Source organism: Sus scrofa, chromosome 15 (genome assembly GCF_054392235.1).
Source record: "Sus scrofa isolate SSC_HxYL_T2T_F1_AM1 chromosome 15, Sscrofa_HxYL_maternal_Yorkshire_Landrace_v2.0, whole genome shotgun sequence".
NCBI lineage: Eukaryota > Metazoa > Chordata > Mammalia > Artiodactyla > Suidae > Sus > Sus scrofa.
The window spans coordinates 35,995,093-36,014,190 of NC_139397.1; the positions used below are offsets into that span (position 1 = coordinate 35,995,093).

The window sequence follows — 19,098 nt, forward strand, 5'->3', positions numbered from 1 at the left end:
CAAGATTGCTTCCTGCCTCTTTTCTTTCCTTTGTCCTATCCTTCTTTTCCTTCTTTTAATTAAAAAAAATTATCTGACCAACATTTTCATGCTCTAATGATTTACCATAGGCTACTATAACCTAGTAAATTAGGCTTCTATTTATTAACACATTTGCGCCTCAGACCACTGCCCTATTTGTTAATTTTATTATTCTTTTTACAGATGAGGAAACTGAGTCATAAACAATTAAAAAACTTGGCTAGAGTCACTTTAACATAATAGTTGGTAGAGCCAAGAATCAATATAATGGCAACTTATTCTGTTGTTGTTTCTCTCTCATCACATACTTAGATTTAAATAAGAGTCTGTCTTAAATGTTTTGACTTAAAAGAGATATAGGCATAAAAGTGTAATGCTGAGTGACAAATAATAGTTTTAGAAACCAGAGAGAGCTTTTATACTCTTCAAATACCAACATATGGAGACTCCCTGCTTATTCTGAGAAAAAAAAAAAACAAACTTCTAAATAGTTAATGGCATTTTGTGTGGTTGGAAATTGGTTAGCACATCTTTTAGTTTCTACTTGTCAGTATAGGTCCTAAAGAGGTTATTGTAAACAAATTAAATCTGTTGAATATTAACACTAACAGCAACAATAATGATCATAAAGATAGTATATTTGATAAAATACAAAGAAGCTTGAATTTCATAAAGAGAAAAATTAGTGTATAAAATGAGTCTGTCATATAGCTTTTGTGGGACCTGAGACAAGTTAGTATCTCACTGAATCAGTTTTCTCATATGAAAATTACAAAATGACTTTTCTGTGAAGATGAGTTATATTTGCAACATAGGAGGCACTCAATAAACAGCAATTGTTTGTATTATATCACATATTCTGCCAAAATGATAATAAAAAAATTCCCAGCCTAACTTTAATTTTATTCTACTGTTAAAATGCAATGTTGTTTTCTAATAACTGCTGTTATAAATCATGAAACATTTTCATCAAGAGAAATCTTTCTGATTTTCCCATTTATAAGTTAATTTTGATAGTTTCAGGGTCAAGAAAAACAAGAAGCAACTGTAAACAGTGACCAAAGGCTTGATTTTCTTTTCAGAACACAATTACTACTGAGATAAAATTTATATTTGATTGCAAGTAAATCTTCAGGCTAATGGATGTTCAGGTTAATCTTTGTTAAACTAATGAATCAGTCAGAACTCATTTTGGGGCCATATGAAGTAGAATAAAGCATGAAAAATATTGTGAAAAAAGAAAAATGAAAATATTTAACCAACATGGAAAACCTTTAAACCCACTAGTTATCAAAGAAATGCAAAGTAAAACACTGCCAAGTAATTTTTCCTAACAAATTAATAACATCAAAAATTTACATTGCTAATGAGGATATAATGAGGCTCTCATAACTTGCTGGTAGAAATATAAATTACAGTAAATCTTTTGGAAAAAATAACTCAGCCATAAGCATTAAGTCTTTTATGTCTATTTACTCTGTATTATTCCTTTTAATGGTTTTTATTGAGGAGAGAATTGTAAATAGAGAAAATTATAACCATGCTACTGATAATAGTGAAAAAATAATATAAATAATGAAAGGGGGGTTTGTAAATAAACTTTAATGGAATAGTAATTTGTGCCCTGTATATCTTCTATTTGTCTTCTCAGAACCACTCTTAACTTTTTTTTTCTCTCCCATGGTCTGTACCCCAGAGGAGTTTGTATTGATGACTTAAATTCTGCTGCCATTTGGCTGCCAATTGGATTCAGCTAAAGTGAATTCTCTGGGTGACTGAAGAGAGGCTGAAAAGTGACTTTAGAGTATCTGTTTATCCAGTGCTTTCCCTGTGGAGTCACCCAAGTGGCTATGACTTGGGTGAAGGTCACTGGATCTTTCCCACTACCGTCTCCAAGGAACTGCTCTCTCCCCTTGACCTGCAGGCCCAGCCACTGTCATAAGCCCTGGGTTATGGTACTTTCTCTTATGATACTCCTGCCCATTGTCCAGTATTTATCAATAGTTTTTTATTAAAATTTCATCAAATTGTTCTAATAAAGTTGCCACCAGTTCCCCTCTAGGATTACAAATTTAAAAGAAAAATGTTTATAAAAGTTAATTCTTCAAAAATGTTTAGCAAGGGGTTCCTGCTGTGACACGGTGGGTTAGAATCTGACTGTGCTGGTTCAGGTTGCTGCAGAGACGTGGGTTTGGTTTACAGCACAGCCGGTTAAAGGATCTGGCATTGTCTCTGCAGTGACTCAGTTCACAGCTGCAGCTCAGATTCATTCCCTGGCCTGGGAACCTCCATAGATGAGGCCATTTAAAAAACAAGAAAGAAAAAAGAAGTGTTTAAGCTGTATTTCCAAGTGATTAAGGAGCTCAAATATGTATCCCCCTTAAACAAAATTATTGAAAATGCATGTAAAATTCCAGAAGACAATATTCACAAATGGTAAAAGTCTTGCATTTACCTAGAAGCCTTTCACGTAATTTTCTGTTACTTTTTCCTTGAGTATTTTCCCAATGTTCTAAAATGAATATATATTACCTTTATAATGAAAAAGAAGCCCTTCATCAAAATGTTTGGAGACTTGAAAATATAAATACGTAAAATTTTACCTAGTGTTCCAGAAATCCTTTTGTCTCATGTTACTATCATTCCTTTTCCTCTTTTTAGGTTTTCATCTTTTTGTTTCTCGTAATTTTGCATATGTGATTGTTTTCTTTCTTTTGCTTTAATTCACTTTTTAATCTCAAGAAAACTAGCAAAAAAATTTGCAATTTATAAAAGGGTAATATACTATGTCTATGAGGTTTACCTGAGGAATCCTTAATTGCTATAACATTTAATAATTAATCAATGCAACTTACTATATTATACTATCAATAAGCAAAGGGATTTAGAGTAGTATTTTATTAAAAATGAAATAATAATAATAAAGTAATAACAAAAACTGAATAAGAAGATAAAGGGAAGTATTTAATTTGATGAATAGTATCTACAAAAATACTACAGGGGATATTATACTTAATCTTAAAGATAATGCATTTCCTCCAAGATTGGGAAAAAGTAAAGAATGTCTGCTCTCACCACTTCTTTGCAACATTATATTAGAAAACTTAGCCAGTGAGATGAAGTGAAATAAATATAAGTCAAAGAACTGTCTTTATTGGCAGAAGATACACTTGTAAAAAAATAAACAAAAATATGGATTCTACACCTAATTAGAAATAATTAATGAATTTATCATTGTTATTACAAGTATATATTAATATACAAAATTCAAATATTTCATATACACAAGGCAGTGAAAAATTTAAAAATAGTTCAATTAACTACTTAAAATAATATCATAAAGTATACACTATCCAATAATACATCTAATAAAAATGTGTCAGTCTACTAAAATAAAAATAAATATTTCTGGGAAAAATTAAAGACTCAAATGGAGTCTTTAACACACACATACGTATTTACGGATAAGAAAGATCTCTATTTTTAGTGTATAAAATGTCCCCAATAAATCTACAGATTTAATATATCAATCACAATTCCAGCAAATCACAAATGCTTCTCTTCATGTTTTGTCAATTCTTTGACTCTCTCTCTCTCTCTTTTTTTTTTTTTTTGGTGTTTTACTTTTTATATTATCTGTTGCTATATTGTCAAATTCATTAATCTTTTCTTGTGTAGTATCTAATATGCTCTTAATCTCATTGAATATTTTTTCATTTCAGATCATATAGATAGATCTTTTGTGTATTTCAAATTTTGCAGTTTTTGTTTTTAGAATTTTAACTTGTTTCTTTTTTAAATATCTTTCATATTTATCCTTAATATCCTTAGGCTTTTTTTTTACCTTAATCAGCATATGGAATGTAATTATAATCTCTGTTTTAATGTCACTGTCTATCCATGATATGCACCTGTGTCATTTCTCTAGGTTCTTTCTATTGAATAGAATTTGTACTCATCATGGGTGATATTTTCCTGATGTTTTGCATGCCTGGTAACTTTGCATTAGAATTCAGGCATTGTGAATTTTATATCATGGGATGATAGATAACTTTGTAGTATTTTAAATATATTTTTAAGCAACACAGTAATATCATCAGATTTTCATTTTGAAAACACAACAGTGATTCCAAGTATAAGGTCAACTGGAGACAATTTCAATGCAATAACGAAATTCAGTTAGAAAACTGTTGTTGTAATCCAGGAGAGAAATTATGAGAGATTAGTCTGTGCCTAGAACAGTGCCTGCCAAAAGGTAAAGCTGTATAATTATTTGTTGTATTGCGCTGATTCTTGATCAACATGTAGCAGTTATTTACACTACCCTTTTTGATTTATAGAATATTTTATATTGGAAAATAATTCTATGCTGAAAGACACTATCCTGAAGAAGAAGATAGTAAAGTCAGAAATTAAAACGCTTCATATTGACGACTATGGTAAAGTTTGGTGCATGCTGTTTTATTAAAGAACAACTTTCTCTGCACCTTATTGTTTTTCCTGTAAATGACTCTCCGTCTTTAATATTTTGCTCTTTCTTTAAAAGAACTTCCTTTACAGTTGTCCTTTCCCAAAGATTTTACGGACCGAAATCAGTATGCTCTTCTGTTGATAATGTAAGTATTTTATTTGTTTTTGAAATAAAGGACTCTAAAGATTTTATAATTTTTCTTATATCTCACATGACAGTATTCTGATTAAAAAACAACAGAGGAAATCCTATGTGTGCAGTTAACTGGAACAGCTGTCAGTTATATGAGTTCCTCAAGGATACCACCACTAAATAATATGGAGGGATGTATAATTGTTTGTACTTCTTGCATTCCAAATTGAGCTTAGTGTTACCACTGGGAATAATCACACATATAGTTTGGTTTATGGATGTTTTCTTAGCATTTACTCAAGTTCTGTGCTCCTTTTTTTTCTTAATAAATGATATTGGTCTATAATTTTCTTTCTTTGGGATATATTTGTCATATCAGAGTTATGCTAGATTTATAAAAGCCATTTTTTTTAAAATTGTGGTGAGAACACTTAACATGAGATCTACCCTCTGAACAAGATTTTATGTATCCAATAGTGTTGTTAACTACAGGTGCAATGCTGTACAACCAATCTCTAGGATTCATCTTGCATGACTGAAACTTTATACCCACTGAATAGCAACTCTCCATTTCCCTCTCCCCTCCAGCCCCTGGCACCTGCACTCTGCCAAGTCCAAGGACCATCCATCCTGCACACTGCTTCTATGAGTTTGATTCTTTTAAATGCCTCATATAAGTGAATTACGTGGTATTTGCACTTCTTGTGACTGTTTATTTCATATAGCATGTTTTTAGGGTACATCCACATTTTCACATGCTTACATGTGAAAGGCTTACCTTATTTCTTGATGCAACAATGAGGAAACACTTCTTTCCACTGCGGAAACAGTTGAGTTATATTTATATCTCTCAAATCAGTTTTCCTTCCTGGATTTATGCCCATCAGGAAGCAGATCCCATCCTCAGGAAAAACCTGACTTAGGTTTTTCCAACTTGGAACTGGAATTGGAATTGATTCCCTTCATACTTTCTGTGAGACTATATTGTGACTTATAGTATTGGGCACAGAAGCCCTCTGCTATTTATGGATTAACTAACTTGATATTGATGTAGAATTGTATTCCTGAGAGTTATTTTCCTTATTAAGTACCCAGCTAACATATTGCTATGAGAGTGCTTAAAATTGTCTACAATTATTCAGAGCTTTAGCAGGAAGAGTAAAAATGAAAATAACATTACTTGTCATGACCACTGAAGGTGGAAAATAGTATTCAGTCTGTGGAATCAAATTGCCTGGCTTCAAATTCCAGTTTTATTGTTTACTAGCTGTATGTCCGTGAACAAGTTACTTAATTTCTTGTAAGGTTTGGTTTTTCCAGATATAAAATGAGCATTACAATACAGCCTATGTTTTGAGGCTGCTTTTTAGATTAAATGAAATAACATATAAAGTGCCTCACACATACGATTCTTATACTCATTATGACTATAATTCACTCTTTTTATATAGACCGCATTGATTTAGTTTTTTTAAGAAATAGAGGCAATTTGTCATTTTATTTTAATAAGCAAAATATCACAGAAAATACAATGCTTAATATCTTCACTTACTCCAGTATTTATTCCTAACTCTAATACCTTGACCTAACTTTGTTTCTTCTGTCTAGACCTTTCTCCTTTGTCTCTAATGGCCCAGAGGCCCTGAAAGTTTTTGCTATCTTCCTTGACAAGGTTCTTACTCTTTTTGTAACTTAACTCCTCTTGTATCTTCTCTTTCATTTAGTTGTCTTCAATTCTTCCTTTTTTCAATCAAATTACAGTTGATGTACAGTGTTTATGGCATACAGAGAAGTTGGGTATATATGTATATATCAATATATAATGAATATATATAAGAATATGTACATATAAGAATATATATATACATATTCTTTCTCGAATTCTTTCCCACTACAGTTTATTAAAAGATATTGCCTATAATTCCTGGTGCTACAGAGTAGGTACTTGTTTCTCATCTGTTTTACATATAGTAATGTGTATGTGTTAACTCCAAATTCCTAATTTAGCCTTCCTCCCTCCTTTCCCCTTTGGTAACCATAAATTTGTTTTGTATGTCTGTGAGTCTATTTCTGCTTTATAAATAAGTTCATTTGTATCCTTTTTTTTAGATTCCATATAAGTGATATTTATATAAGTAGTATTTATCATTTTCTGTCTGACTTACTTCACTTAGTATGATAATCTCTAGGTCCATCCACATTACTATAAGTGGCATTATTTCATTCTTTTTTTGTGGATGAGTATTCATTTCTTATTTGAACTATATATGTGGTTTGTTAGGTAAAATATCTAAGACATTAAAATGAAAAAAAAAATGGAAAAAAAATTTCAACTGCATCTTTAGCCTTGGTCATATTTCCTCTTGGGAAAAGGGATTGTCCTTTTCATTCACTGAAAAATAAGGCTTCTTAGGGAAAGGAACCCTATAGACATCCTTTCTTGAAGCATGATTTATGTGCAGACATATGTGTAGACCCTTCACCCACTTGCATATCTACTGTCTCCAGGGTGTGTCACTCTTTGGGGGAAGTAGACAAGAGTTCAAATTCTCTCTGTATCATTGAGTCAGAGAAGCCAACTGTCTCATCCTGCCATCAGATATGTGCTTTGGTTTGAATGATTTTTATTTCATAAGAGGAATATAAGGAAAAGCACAAGACTCAATTTTCTTATTAGAAGGGAATAGTCGAAGTTCCCATGGTGGCTCAGTGGAAACGAATCTGGCTAGCATCCATGAGGATGCAGGTTCAATCCCTGGCCTTGATCAGCAGGTTAAGGATCCGACCTTGCTGTAAGCTGTTGCAGACAAGACTCATCTGGCATTGCTGTGGCTGCGATGTAAGCCAGCAGCTACAGTTCCAATTTGACCCCTAGCCTGGGAACCTCCATAAGCTATGGGTTCGGCCCTAAAAATACTAAAAAAAAAAAAAAAAGGAAAGACATGGAGTTCCTGTCTTGGCTCAGTGGAAATGAATCTGACTAGCATCCATGAGGACGCAGGTTCTATCCCTAGCATTGTTCAGTGGGTTAAGGATCCAGTGTTGCTGTGAGCTATGGTGTAGGTCACAGACGCAGCTCAGATCCTGCATTGCCGTGGTTGTGGCCTAGGCCTGAAGCTGTAGCTCTGATTTGACCCCTAGCCTGGGAACCTCCATATGCTGTGGGTGCAGCCCTAAAAAAACCAAAAACAAAATAAAGGAACAGCAGTCAAAGATTTTTTTAGACACAGGATAGTAAAGGCTTAGGAGTCAGGTAGGCCTGTGTTTAAATATCATTTCAAAGATTTACCTGTACATTCCTTGATTTTTCTAAGCTTCAGTTTACTTATAAATAAATTGAAGACAATAACAAAGAAAAATCTATATAAACCTGTCACCATAGTGTCTGGAAGAGTATAAACATTTGCACTTAGTGTTTAATAAATTGCAACTATAACCATAGTTTTTTATTAGTAGTAATAGTAATTTCAATACTAAAAATTATCAATATAAACACATAATAATGTACTTTAGCATCCATAAAATTATTTAATAGACATTACTAAGGCAGAAAAATAATGTAATTAAGCCCATAGGATATACTTTGCTACTTTTTCTGTTTATGAAGAGAAAAATGAAGGTGAGTATTAACTCATTACTTTTCATTCATTTTCATTTGCTGATTACACTAAATATTAGTTTACTTTATCCAGACTCTTTAGTTTTCAGGGGTAAATTCTCAAAATTTTATAGAATATGACTTACAATGCCAAACTGAGGATTTTTTTAAATTTTATATTTATAAAATGATCTATTGCTTTAAGCTACATGATCATCCTTAAAATATTTATGCTTGGAAACCTATATAGATCAAAAGGGCTTAAGTAAAGTGTTTTCTTAGATCATTTATCATTTAATGGCATTTTTTTCTCAAGATTAAATCCTGTGTTTAGTGATAAGTGGACTCCCCTCTTTAAAAAAGAAAATAATAATAATTTACTGTTTTTCTTTAAATGGGCCATTTGACAGTGAAGAATAATAAAGTAACTATTATTTAAATGAGCCTAAGAGATGATTTCATGATTTTGGTGTCACTACTTTATTGTTATTCTGTGCATCTAGTACCTGACAGACTGTGAGTTATTTCTTCATCTATAGAAATAGGTTTATATCCAGAAAATTCTATAATGAAAGTATGAGTAGCTGAAAGAAGATTGGCTTTGAAGAAAGTAGCCTCTGGCCATTTGGAATCCTCTTTCTGCTAAATCTTCATTATGGAACCTCAAAAGTAATGGTTCTTTGAGGACCTGTCTGGGGCCATACTTTCTGAAACTCAAACCTAATTTCATGATATTGAAAGTATAAGTGAATCAATGGCAACAGGATTTTTACCATAATAGAAAATCTAAGAAGTGTTGCCACTACAAATGAGTCTCAGTGGCCAAGATTTATAGTAGCCTCTGTGGGTTCATGACTACCTTTTTCTTTCCTGCTCCTATTGTCCTTCCAGATGCCTGATTGTCTTTCTTCAGTAGTATTTTTTTTTAACATTTTAGGGAGTACTTAAGAACCCAGTAGTCTGTATTCTTGTTTATACAGATTCTATATCCATCTCGTATATAGTCTATATATGATAGCCATCTATATCCGTTTCAGCATTAGATTATTGTTTCTTACATTATTCTTATTTTCTAATCCTGATTGTGCAATTTAGTACAATACACATTTACCATGTTGCTTTTATGTTCAAGAAGCAGTGCTAATGGCTGTGAGGTGACAAAAATATTACAAGCATCTTGAAATCTGTAATCTTTTTCAGATTTGTTAAGTACATCTCCACAACGCCTAGCACACATAGAGGAAGCTTATGTAAATGTACTGACTAATCTGTAATTCTTTTAATTTTTCAAGATTGAAGATTATGAGAGTGATAGCCTATAATTAGACATGTTCACTTGATAAATAAATAGGAATCTAAAGGCCTAGACCCTGGTAGGAAGTAATCCAGGCAGATGTCCTGTTATTAAAAATGAAAGTTTTTTTTCTTCGTTTTTTCCTTTGTGTCCAGTAAGACAAGCATATCTAGGTGAGGAGTTTCATTTGGTACCAAGGAATCATCATGTCTTTCCATTTTCTACTCTTTCATGTTGAACTTATCCATGCCACACTTGATAAAGCTGTACCTCAGAGAGGCAGTGACTGATTTTCCCCAAAGCTTTCTTTCAACCTCCTTATCAGCCCATCTATACCCTGTAACAATCTCAAATCTATGCCTCCTCCTTCAGCTACAGCCTTATGTCCAAAGGTGTTCCATATGTTTTGAACCACACTGATTATATCATTACTTTTCCAACTTTGTCTTAGTTTTGTGAGGATGTTTTCCTATACTATTTAGGGAATTTCTGACTCCCACTAGATTTTTGCACCAGTGGTTCTGAAGGAAAGTCTGCAGTCTAGAAGCAAGTATTTAGAGAAATAATTTATAGAATGGCTTATGAAATGTTTTGGCATCTGAAAAAAATAGAAATGTTTAAATTTTATTTTACACATTATATATATTAAACACCTTACTTATTTGTGCATTCCTCACAACAACTAGTTTTTACTGAATTGCTCCACACATATGTGTTGAGTGAATAGATGGATGATGTGGAGAAACCAGATCAACATGGTTTCATGAATCATGAACAGTTTCCACTCAGCCACTTTAACTGGAGAGCATTATTTATTTTTATCTAGATATTTTTATCATTTAATCAATGTTGTGCAAATCATAGTCCTACAACTTGGTCATATTGATGGAAGTAAGATTGTCATATCTTTCTTGAATAGTTATTCTATTTAAAAAGTAGAACATAATTAATTGATATATTTGTAGTGAGAAAAATTTTCCAGCAACTCCTCTCCAGCAGTCCAGATAACATCACTACTTTTTTCATTCCCACATTTTCCTTTCAACAAATACATTGTTTAAAATGTTGAATAAAATGCTCTTGAAACCATGGTTTCTTGTCTTGACCTTTGAACCCAAGAGCCTAGACTCTTCTTCAAGAGTGTAACTGGGCTAGTCAATTCTAATCTACCACCCTGCCCTCTACCTATACTTCCTGTTCTGTAGTTTATCACTATATCATCTCTCTTTTAGTTGCTTTTTCACTCTGCCACTAGAGTGAACTTGGTAAATCTGTATCTGAAAATATGACTGTCCTGGGAAAAATCCTCTCATTATTAATTCACCAACTGATTAAAATTTCACATTCCCTAGCACAGCATACAAGTCTTCATCTGTTTCCCACTTATCTCTCTCTCTTCATCTGACTCCTCCCAACACCTAAAGAGAAACTCAGTGTTCTAGATATTTTAAAAAACAAAACAAAAAAACTGTATTGTTCTGGGAAATATCAGCATCCCAATAATTCCTCTGTGTCTTTTTCTACAGCCTTCTAGTTCCTTTAGTTTCCTTTTCCAACTCGAAAAGTTATAACACTTCAAGATATATTTTTACATAATTTGATGCACACTTAGGTTTTAACGTGTAACCACAGCAGATTACATTTGCTTTGCTGCCTCTTCTATTAAACTGTAAACTCAATGTTGTTAACATCTCCTTTTGTACTTTTTGGCTCTAAGCAGTGACTGAAGCATTATTTGTGTTCATTAAATATTGATAGAATGGATGAATTAATTAATATATGAGTGAATAAAGAAATCAATCAATACTGAGTTAGCCATTAGGAATAAATGAAGTCAAAGTAGAGAAAGAGAGAGAAATAAATGATCTGAGAGTTCATAACATGTTAAAATTAGCCTTTTGACTGAGTTAATTTTGCAGCAGTTTAGTTTCCCTTTCAGTAAAATATGAAGTGAGTTTCTCATTTCTCTTACAATCTTTCTGGATAAAGCTAAATTTGATTGATTTTCAGGCTCTTTTTATTGTTTTCCTTTTACATTTGATCATTGAGCTTATCTTCCTAAAATAATAGAACTTAATAATAGCTACCATTTATTGAGCATTTATTGAATAGGAGCATCATGCTAAGGATGTATACATACTGTCTTTAATCTTTATAGAGACCAAGCAAGATAAATATCATTGTCCTCATTTTAACACAAGTTTTAACACAAGGAAACTATGAATATTGCATGTATATTATCTCCAAGATCATGAGCAGAACAGAATTAGTGTTTGAACTCAAGGTTTTTTTTAAATTTATTTTCCAGATTATAAAGCTCTGCTCTTTCTATTACACGATATTCTATTTACATAGTCCATTGCATGACATTTTTATTAGAAAATTATCAAAAATTCTGTCCAAAATCAGTAGACTTCTCTAAAGCTAATTTCATATGACCTTTTGTTCTTTCCACTTAGCAGTTCATGATAATCTCTAGAATGTAATATTTTCCACCTTGTTAATGCTTTGATGTAAAATAATGATTATAAAATCATGAGTAAATTCCTAGGGAGTCCACATGAAAGATCAAATTCTCAGCCCAGATAATTTCATAAAGTTCCAAATTCTAATCAAAGGGTTCATTTTGTAGGAAGTCTTTACTCCTCATTTATTCTGTGGATTCATAGCCTTTTGAGCATGTCAGATTGTCAAGAGTAAGTTTGTTTTGTTTCCCAGGAGTAAAGACATACATATTCTGAAGCTTCTATAACATTATTTGATTACCTACTTGTTTATGCCAAATACATACTCATTTCACTCTCAGTTTTTTATAGAAATAAATTTATTGAAAGTTCCCTTGAGATGTAGAGGGTTAAGGATCTGGCATTGTGGCAGCTGTAGTGCAGGTCACAACTGTGGTGTGGGTTCCATCCTAGCCCAGGAACTTCCATGTTCAGTGGGAGTGGCCAAACAAACCAAAACTAATAATACATTTACTAAATGTATATGGACAAGACACTCAAAGAGTAAATATTATTGCTTGGCCATGTAAGAGAGTCAAGGCTTAAAGTTTAAATTTCTGAATTTCCACTATTTACATGAATGGAAAATGTACTCTATAATACACAGGAAAAATATAGAAAAAACAATGGCATTTAATCTTGGTAATGTAAGGGGGGTGGGAGCTGATAATTGCTTTTTATATTATTCTTGAGCAGATTAGACCTTGTTCTCTCATAATCTGTAGATAATGCATCTTAATCTAAGCATTAACTTCTTAGTACTATTTAAACCTGTATGCACCCAAAGTTGATATATTGAGAAAAATGTCACAGGGAAAAAATTTCCTACATTTATAATAAATTTTTATGTAATGCGTAATATTCTTTGACTATTCTTTTAAAATCGGTATTTGTGTGCACATATTATATATACTATTTTAGCTCATTCCTCTTTTAAAAAAATCATTAGAGTATAGTTGATTTACAGTGTTGTGTCAATTTCTGCTGTACAGAAAAGTGACCCAGTCATACATATATACATACATATATATTCATTTCTTTTTCTCATATTATCTTCCATCATGGTCTTTTCCTCTCTTAATACAGGTCTCAGAGTAGTGACTTCATAGGTATGACATGAATGGTATGGTATGGTGTCACATGAATGATATTAATTGATTACCTATTTAAAACATACAAGTATATTCTATATTTTAAAATAGGCTTCTGAATACTTTTCAAGAGAAGTATGTCCTAATTTACTCTGTTTTTTTAATATTTGGATAGTCGCATATTAAGTCATAAATATAAGAGGACAACTATATTTAAATCATTCTTTTTTTCCATTTTAATGATTTTTTCTGAAGTCTGTGATAAAAGAGAATAGTTCTCAAGTTCATTGATGACTTTATGCTATTCCAGGATTCCTTACCTCTTTTTCTCTTTTGCCTTATATATTAAAATATAATGAATCATATAAGACCATGTAGCATATAGGTAAAATAAAGAAACATTAAGGGATATCAAAGACAATAGGAAGCTATGCCAGAAGTATAGGCATTTCTCTTATAACATCATGCATGTGTTCCTGAGGAAAAAAGTATGGTGCAAAATCACACACTAAAAATTACAGGTTATATAGAAGAAATGAGACTAGGAAAGGAGCTCAAGAATATTAAACTTTTTAAGCCAAAGCACAATTTAAACAATGCTATTCCTATTAAAGTACTAGCAAGTTTACGTCTTAACATTTTTATCTGGTACTAGTCAGTTCTTTCAGCCTTGAAATGGGCATTTGTGCTTCCTTCTTGAGGGCATTCTTTCTACAACATTTTTATTAAAGCATTTTTATCAAAATTACAAACCTGATGTGAGAATAGCCTTCATCATTAGTTCACTGTTTACTCTGATCCAGGTCTTTGCAGCCTTTACAAGCAGAACTCTGAGTTGTCACCAAAGCCTGATTCCAAAGCTATCAGACCAGCCACAACTTGCCCTAATAACATGCCTTCTGCTGAGTTTCAAAGCCTTATGTCTGAAAGACTTTCTCTTCAATCGAGAGCAGGTGTGTTCCTGACAGTACAAGTATTAATGTCTTGGGGAAAACTGCAGGAACTAGAGTGACATTGGTAACATATCAGTTCCCTCTTAATTTATCACCTACAAATTATATCACATCAAATGAACACATGTTGAACAGAACACACTGAATCCTTGAAAATCAAAGTGTAAAAAGTTGTATTGTATATATGTATAATATACATTATATATGTATATATAATGTATATTATGTGTGTGTGTGTGTGTGTGTGTGTGTGTATATATTAGGACATTTCCTAATGTATAAGACCTTATCTATTAAAAGGTGAAAATTTTGTAAAAAAATACATTTTCAGGCTTTTATTACTTTTCCTTAAAAACTTCTAAGGATAAAGACATTCTAAAGAGGTGGTATAAATTCAGAAAAAGCAGAAAAAGACTCAGAGATAGAACTTAGTGAAAAAAATTAAAGAGACTTTCAAAACTTAAATGCTCTTCTGGCTAAAAATTCTAATTTTCTTTCTTCAAGGAAGTAATTTCTTTTTTTTCTTTCCTTTTTTTTTTTAATTGTTATTTCCCCAATACATTTTTTTTCTGCTGTACAGTGTGGTGACCCAGTTACACATACATGTACACATTCTATTTTCTCACATTATCATGCTCCATCATAAGTGACTAGACATGGTTCCCAGTGCTACACAGCAGGATCTCACTGCTAACCATTCCACAGGCAATAGTTTGCATCTATAGACCCCAAGCTTCCCATCTACCCCACTGCCTCCCCTTCCCCCTTTAGCAACTGCAACTCTATTCTCCAAGTCCATGATTTTCTTTTCTGTGGAAAGGTTCATTTATGCTGTATATTAGATTTCAGATATAAGTGATATCATATGGTATTTGTCTTTCTCTTTATGACTTACTTCACTCAGGATGAGAGTCTCCAGTTCCATCCATGTTGCTACAAATGGCATTTCATTGTTTTCTGTGACTGAGTAGTATACCATTGTGTATATATACCACATCTTCCGAATCCAATCATCTGTTGATGGACATCTGAGTGTTTCCATGTCTCGGCTATTGTGGATAGTGCTGCAATGAACATACAGGTGCATGTGTCATTTTTTAAGGAAAGTTTTGTCTGGATATATGCCCAAGAGTGGGATTGCTGGGTCATATGGTAGTTCTATGTATAGATTTCTAAGGTACCTCCATACTGTTCTCCATAGTGGTTGTACCAGCTCACATTCCCACCAACAGTGCCGGAGGGTTCCCTTTTCTCCATACCCCTCCAGCATTTGTTATTTGTGGACTTATTAATGATGGCCATTCTGACTGGAGTGAGGTGGTATCTCATGGTATTTCTGATTAGCATTTCTCTAATAATCAGTGATGTTGAGCATTTTTTCATGTGCCTGTTGGCCATCTGTACACTTTCCTTAGAAAAATGCCTATTCAGGTCTTTTGCCCATTTTTCAGTTGGGTTATTGAGTTTTTTACTGTTAAATTGTATAAGTTGTTTTTATATTCTAGAGATTAAGCCCTTGTCAGTTGCGTCATTTGAAACCATTTTCTCCAATTCTTGTCTTTTTGGGTTTTTTTTTATGATTTCCTTTGCTGTGCAAAAGCTTGTCAATTTGATTAGGTCCCATTAGTTTATTTATTTATTTTGTCTTTTTTGCCTTTTCTAGGGCCACTTCCTGCGGCATATGGAGGTTCCCAGGCTAGGGGTCTAATCAGAGCTATAGCCACCAGACTACACCAGAGCCACAGCAATGCAGGATCTGAATCGCATCTGATAATTACACCACAGCTCACAGCAACGCCGGATCTTAACCCACTGAGCAAGGCCAGGGATCGAACCCACAACCTCATGGTTCCTAGTCAGATTCGTTAACCACTGTGCCATGACGGGAACGCCCATTGATTTATTTTTGCTTTTATTTCTGCTGCTTTGGGAGACTGACCTGAGAAAATACGTGTAAGGTTGATGTCAGGGAATGTTTTGCCTATGTTCTCTTCCAGGAGTTTGATGGTGTCTTTTCTTATATTTAAGTCTTTAAGCCACTTCAAGTTTATTTTCATGCATGGTGTGGGGGTATGTTCTACTTTCATTGATTTGCATCTAGCTGTCCAGGTTTCACAGCAATACTTGATGAAAAGACTGTCTTTTTCTCATTTTATGTTCTTCCCTCCTTTGTCAAAGATTAATTGACTGTAGGTGTCTGGGATTATTTCTGGGTTCTCTCTTCTGTTCCATTGGTCTGTCTGTCTGTTTTGGTACCAGTACCACACTGTCTTGATGACTGTGGCTTTGTCATATTGCCTGAAGTCTGGGAGAGTTATGCCTCCTGCTTGGTTTTTATTTCTCAGAATTGCTTTGGCAATTCTGGGTGTTTTGTGCTTCCACATAAATTATTGGATTGTTTGTTCTAGTTCTGTGAAAAATGTCGTGGGTAATTTGATAGGGATTTCATTGAATCTGTAGATAGCTTTGAGTAGTATAACCATTTTTACAATATTAATTTTTCCAACCCAGGAGTATGGACTATCTTTCCATTTCTTGAGAAAGTAATTTCTTATCTTAAAGCTATTAAACAACTGTTTTGCTGAGATCAACTCTTATAATTGTGTTCTCTCAAGGAGCTGAGTTATGTATCCCTCTATGGTGTACAGTTGTTTTCCTCTCTGTGTCTCAGTTTACTAAACTGTAAAGTAGTTCTGCTAATAATACTTATCCATAGTTAGCACTACAATTATTATTATTTCTATTTAACTGACACAACAATTAAGCAAAAATTAAAATTACCTGTGTTTATAGAGCCACATTTTTCAGTTGATAAATGGACTTCTAGAATCGACCTAAAGGATTCTAGTTAGGAAAAAAAAAAAACATTGATTATACAGCCGCCGTGTACTATTGAAGATAAATGATGCCGTGTTCAGGATAAAATGCTTCAGGTTCGACGTTTGTATAGAATTAGCATCTGTCTCTGTATTCTAAATCTGTTTTAATCCCTAATATATATCCTGTGTATGGCATGCCTCAGAGTTACTCACGACATTCTGCTTCTGAATTGTATGCTGCTTTAGAAAATGAAAAAAAAAAGTGAGATTATTGTGAAGATCCTCACAAGCTTTTTTTTTTTTTTTTTTTTTTTTTTTTTTTATCTTTTTAGGGCCGCACTCATTGCATACAGAAGTTCCCAAGCTAGGGGTAGAAACGGAGCTGTAGTTGCCAGCCTACTGCCAGAAACACAGCAACTCCAGATCCTGGCCACCTCTGCAACTGAGCCACGACAGGAACTCCACATGCTTCTTTTTTTAAGGTTCACATACTTGGTTCTGTTTTCTTTTAGAATATATGCCCATGTACCTTAACCAGTGTATAGAACATTTTCCCTTAAAGCAGTCCTTCTTTTTTTTTTTTGTCTTTCTGTCTTTTTCAGGCTGCACCCAGGGCACATGGAGGTTCCCAGGCTAGGGGTCCAATCAGAGCTGTTGCTGCCGGCCTACACCAGAGCCACAGCAACGTGGGATCCCAGCCACATCTGCAACCTACACTACAGCTCATGGCAATGCCAGATCCTTAACCCACTGAGCAAGGCCAGGGATAGAACCTGCAACCCCATGGTTCCTATTCGGATTCATTAACAACTGAGACACGAGGGGAACTCCAAGCAGTCCTTTGGTATAAGAGATATACATGACATTTGCACACGTAAAGAATGAGGTAGAGTTTCTTGTTCTTGATCTGTTTATACAAGGTACTCACCTTTCTTTTGATGGTGAGTGATTTAGGTGTGACCCTCTCTCTCAAAAGGCAAGGGAGTGGATGAAATGCTTTCTGGCTCAGTGGTGATATAGCCATTTCGAGTGGCTGAAAATAAAGATCACCAAGCCCCTTTCTCTTTCAACCTCCACAATCCCTCTGTTAGAAGTTATCCCAAATGGAAATTGGCCAACGAATAAGAATTAATGTAGTAAGACTTCTATGGTAGAGACTGTTAGGAGATTGGAACTTCTGCCCATTTTATTGTACAATTCTGTCTGCAAGGCATCCCTGAGGCCCTTTTCTATTGGTTCTCTTCTGATATTTTTGTGTATTGTCTAGATATTTATCCCGAGGCTGATTTTGTATGGATAATAGTAATAGTCCATTTGGGGGTTTTAGAGTTGGCTCATTAATATCCATGCTGTCCAGCATTTCAACCTGTATTCTGATAAGCTCCTCATTCTTTAGCTTCCTATACCAATATAAATAACTTCATTTAAAAACTGAATTCGGCCTTTGTTTTTTTCATTGTTCTGGTGATAGCTGTTATGAAGTTTTCCTATCATGCTAAGGAGATAAACTCTAGCTTCTATTTAAGAGAAATCAAAGAGCAGAATACGATTGATTTTCTTTCCAGACAAGGAAGGATGCCTTTAGCAGACAGAAATTTATCCTGATATAAGGAAGGACATTCTTTTTATTTTTCTGTCAATTTTCTACTGTACAGCATGTTGACCTGGTTATACATACATGTATAGATTCATCAGAAGGGATTAGACATAGTTCCCAGAGCTATACAGAAGGATCTCATTGCCCATCCATTCTAAAGCAACAATCTGCATCTATTAACCCCAGACTCCCAGTCCATCCCACTCCCTCCCCATCCCCCCTGGCAACCACAAGTCTGTTCTCCAAGTCCATGATTTTCTTTTCTGTGGAAAGGTTCCTTTGTGCTGTATATTAGATTCCAGATATAAGTGATATCATATGATATTTGTCTTTCTCTTCCTGTCTTACTTCACTTAGTATGAGAGTCCCTGGTTCCATCTATGTTGCTGCAAATGGCATTATTTTATTCTTTTTTATGGCTGAATAGTATTCCATTGTGTATATAGACCACATCTTCCTAATCCAATCATCTGTCGAGGGACATTTGGGTTGTAGGGAAGACATTCCATTAAAAATAGAAAGAGAAATGAAAAGACAAGTGGGGTAGGGATGAAAAAATATGCAGTTCTATTAATGCAAAATGTCCTCCCAAATTAGGACATCCAAATTCTGATCAAG

The 19,098-nt window shown here is 33.7% G+C and overlaps 1 protein-coding gene across 13 annotated transcripts in view; it reads left to right on the plus strand.

The window, feature by feature from the left end:
* Positions 1–19,098, plus strand: part of DPP10 (dipeptidyl peptidase like 10) — a 1,405,335-nt gene that overhangs the window by 1,355,819 nt on the left and 30,418 nt on the right. For all 13 annotated transcript variants that reach the window (XM_085001430.1, XM_085001433.1, XM_085001436.1 and 10 more), the window contains 2 exons: positions 4,362–4,460; positions 4,568–4,637. In XM_085001430.1, coding sequence (XP_084857556.1) covers positions 4,362–4,460; positions 4,568–4,637 — 169 coding nt within the window. The remainder of the gene's footprint in view (positions 1–4,361; positions 4,461–4,567; positions 4,638–19,098) is intronic.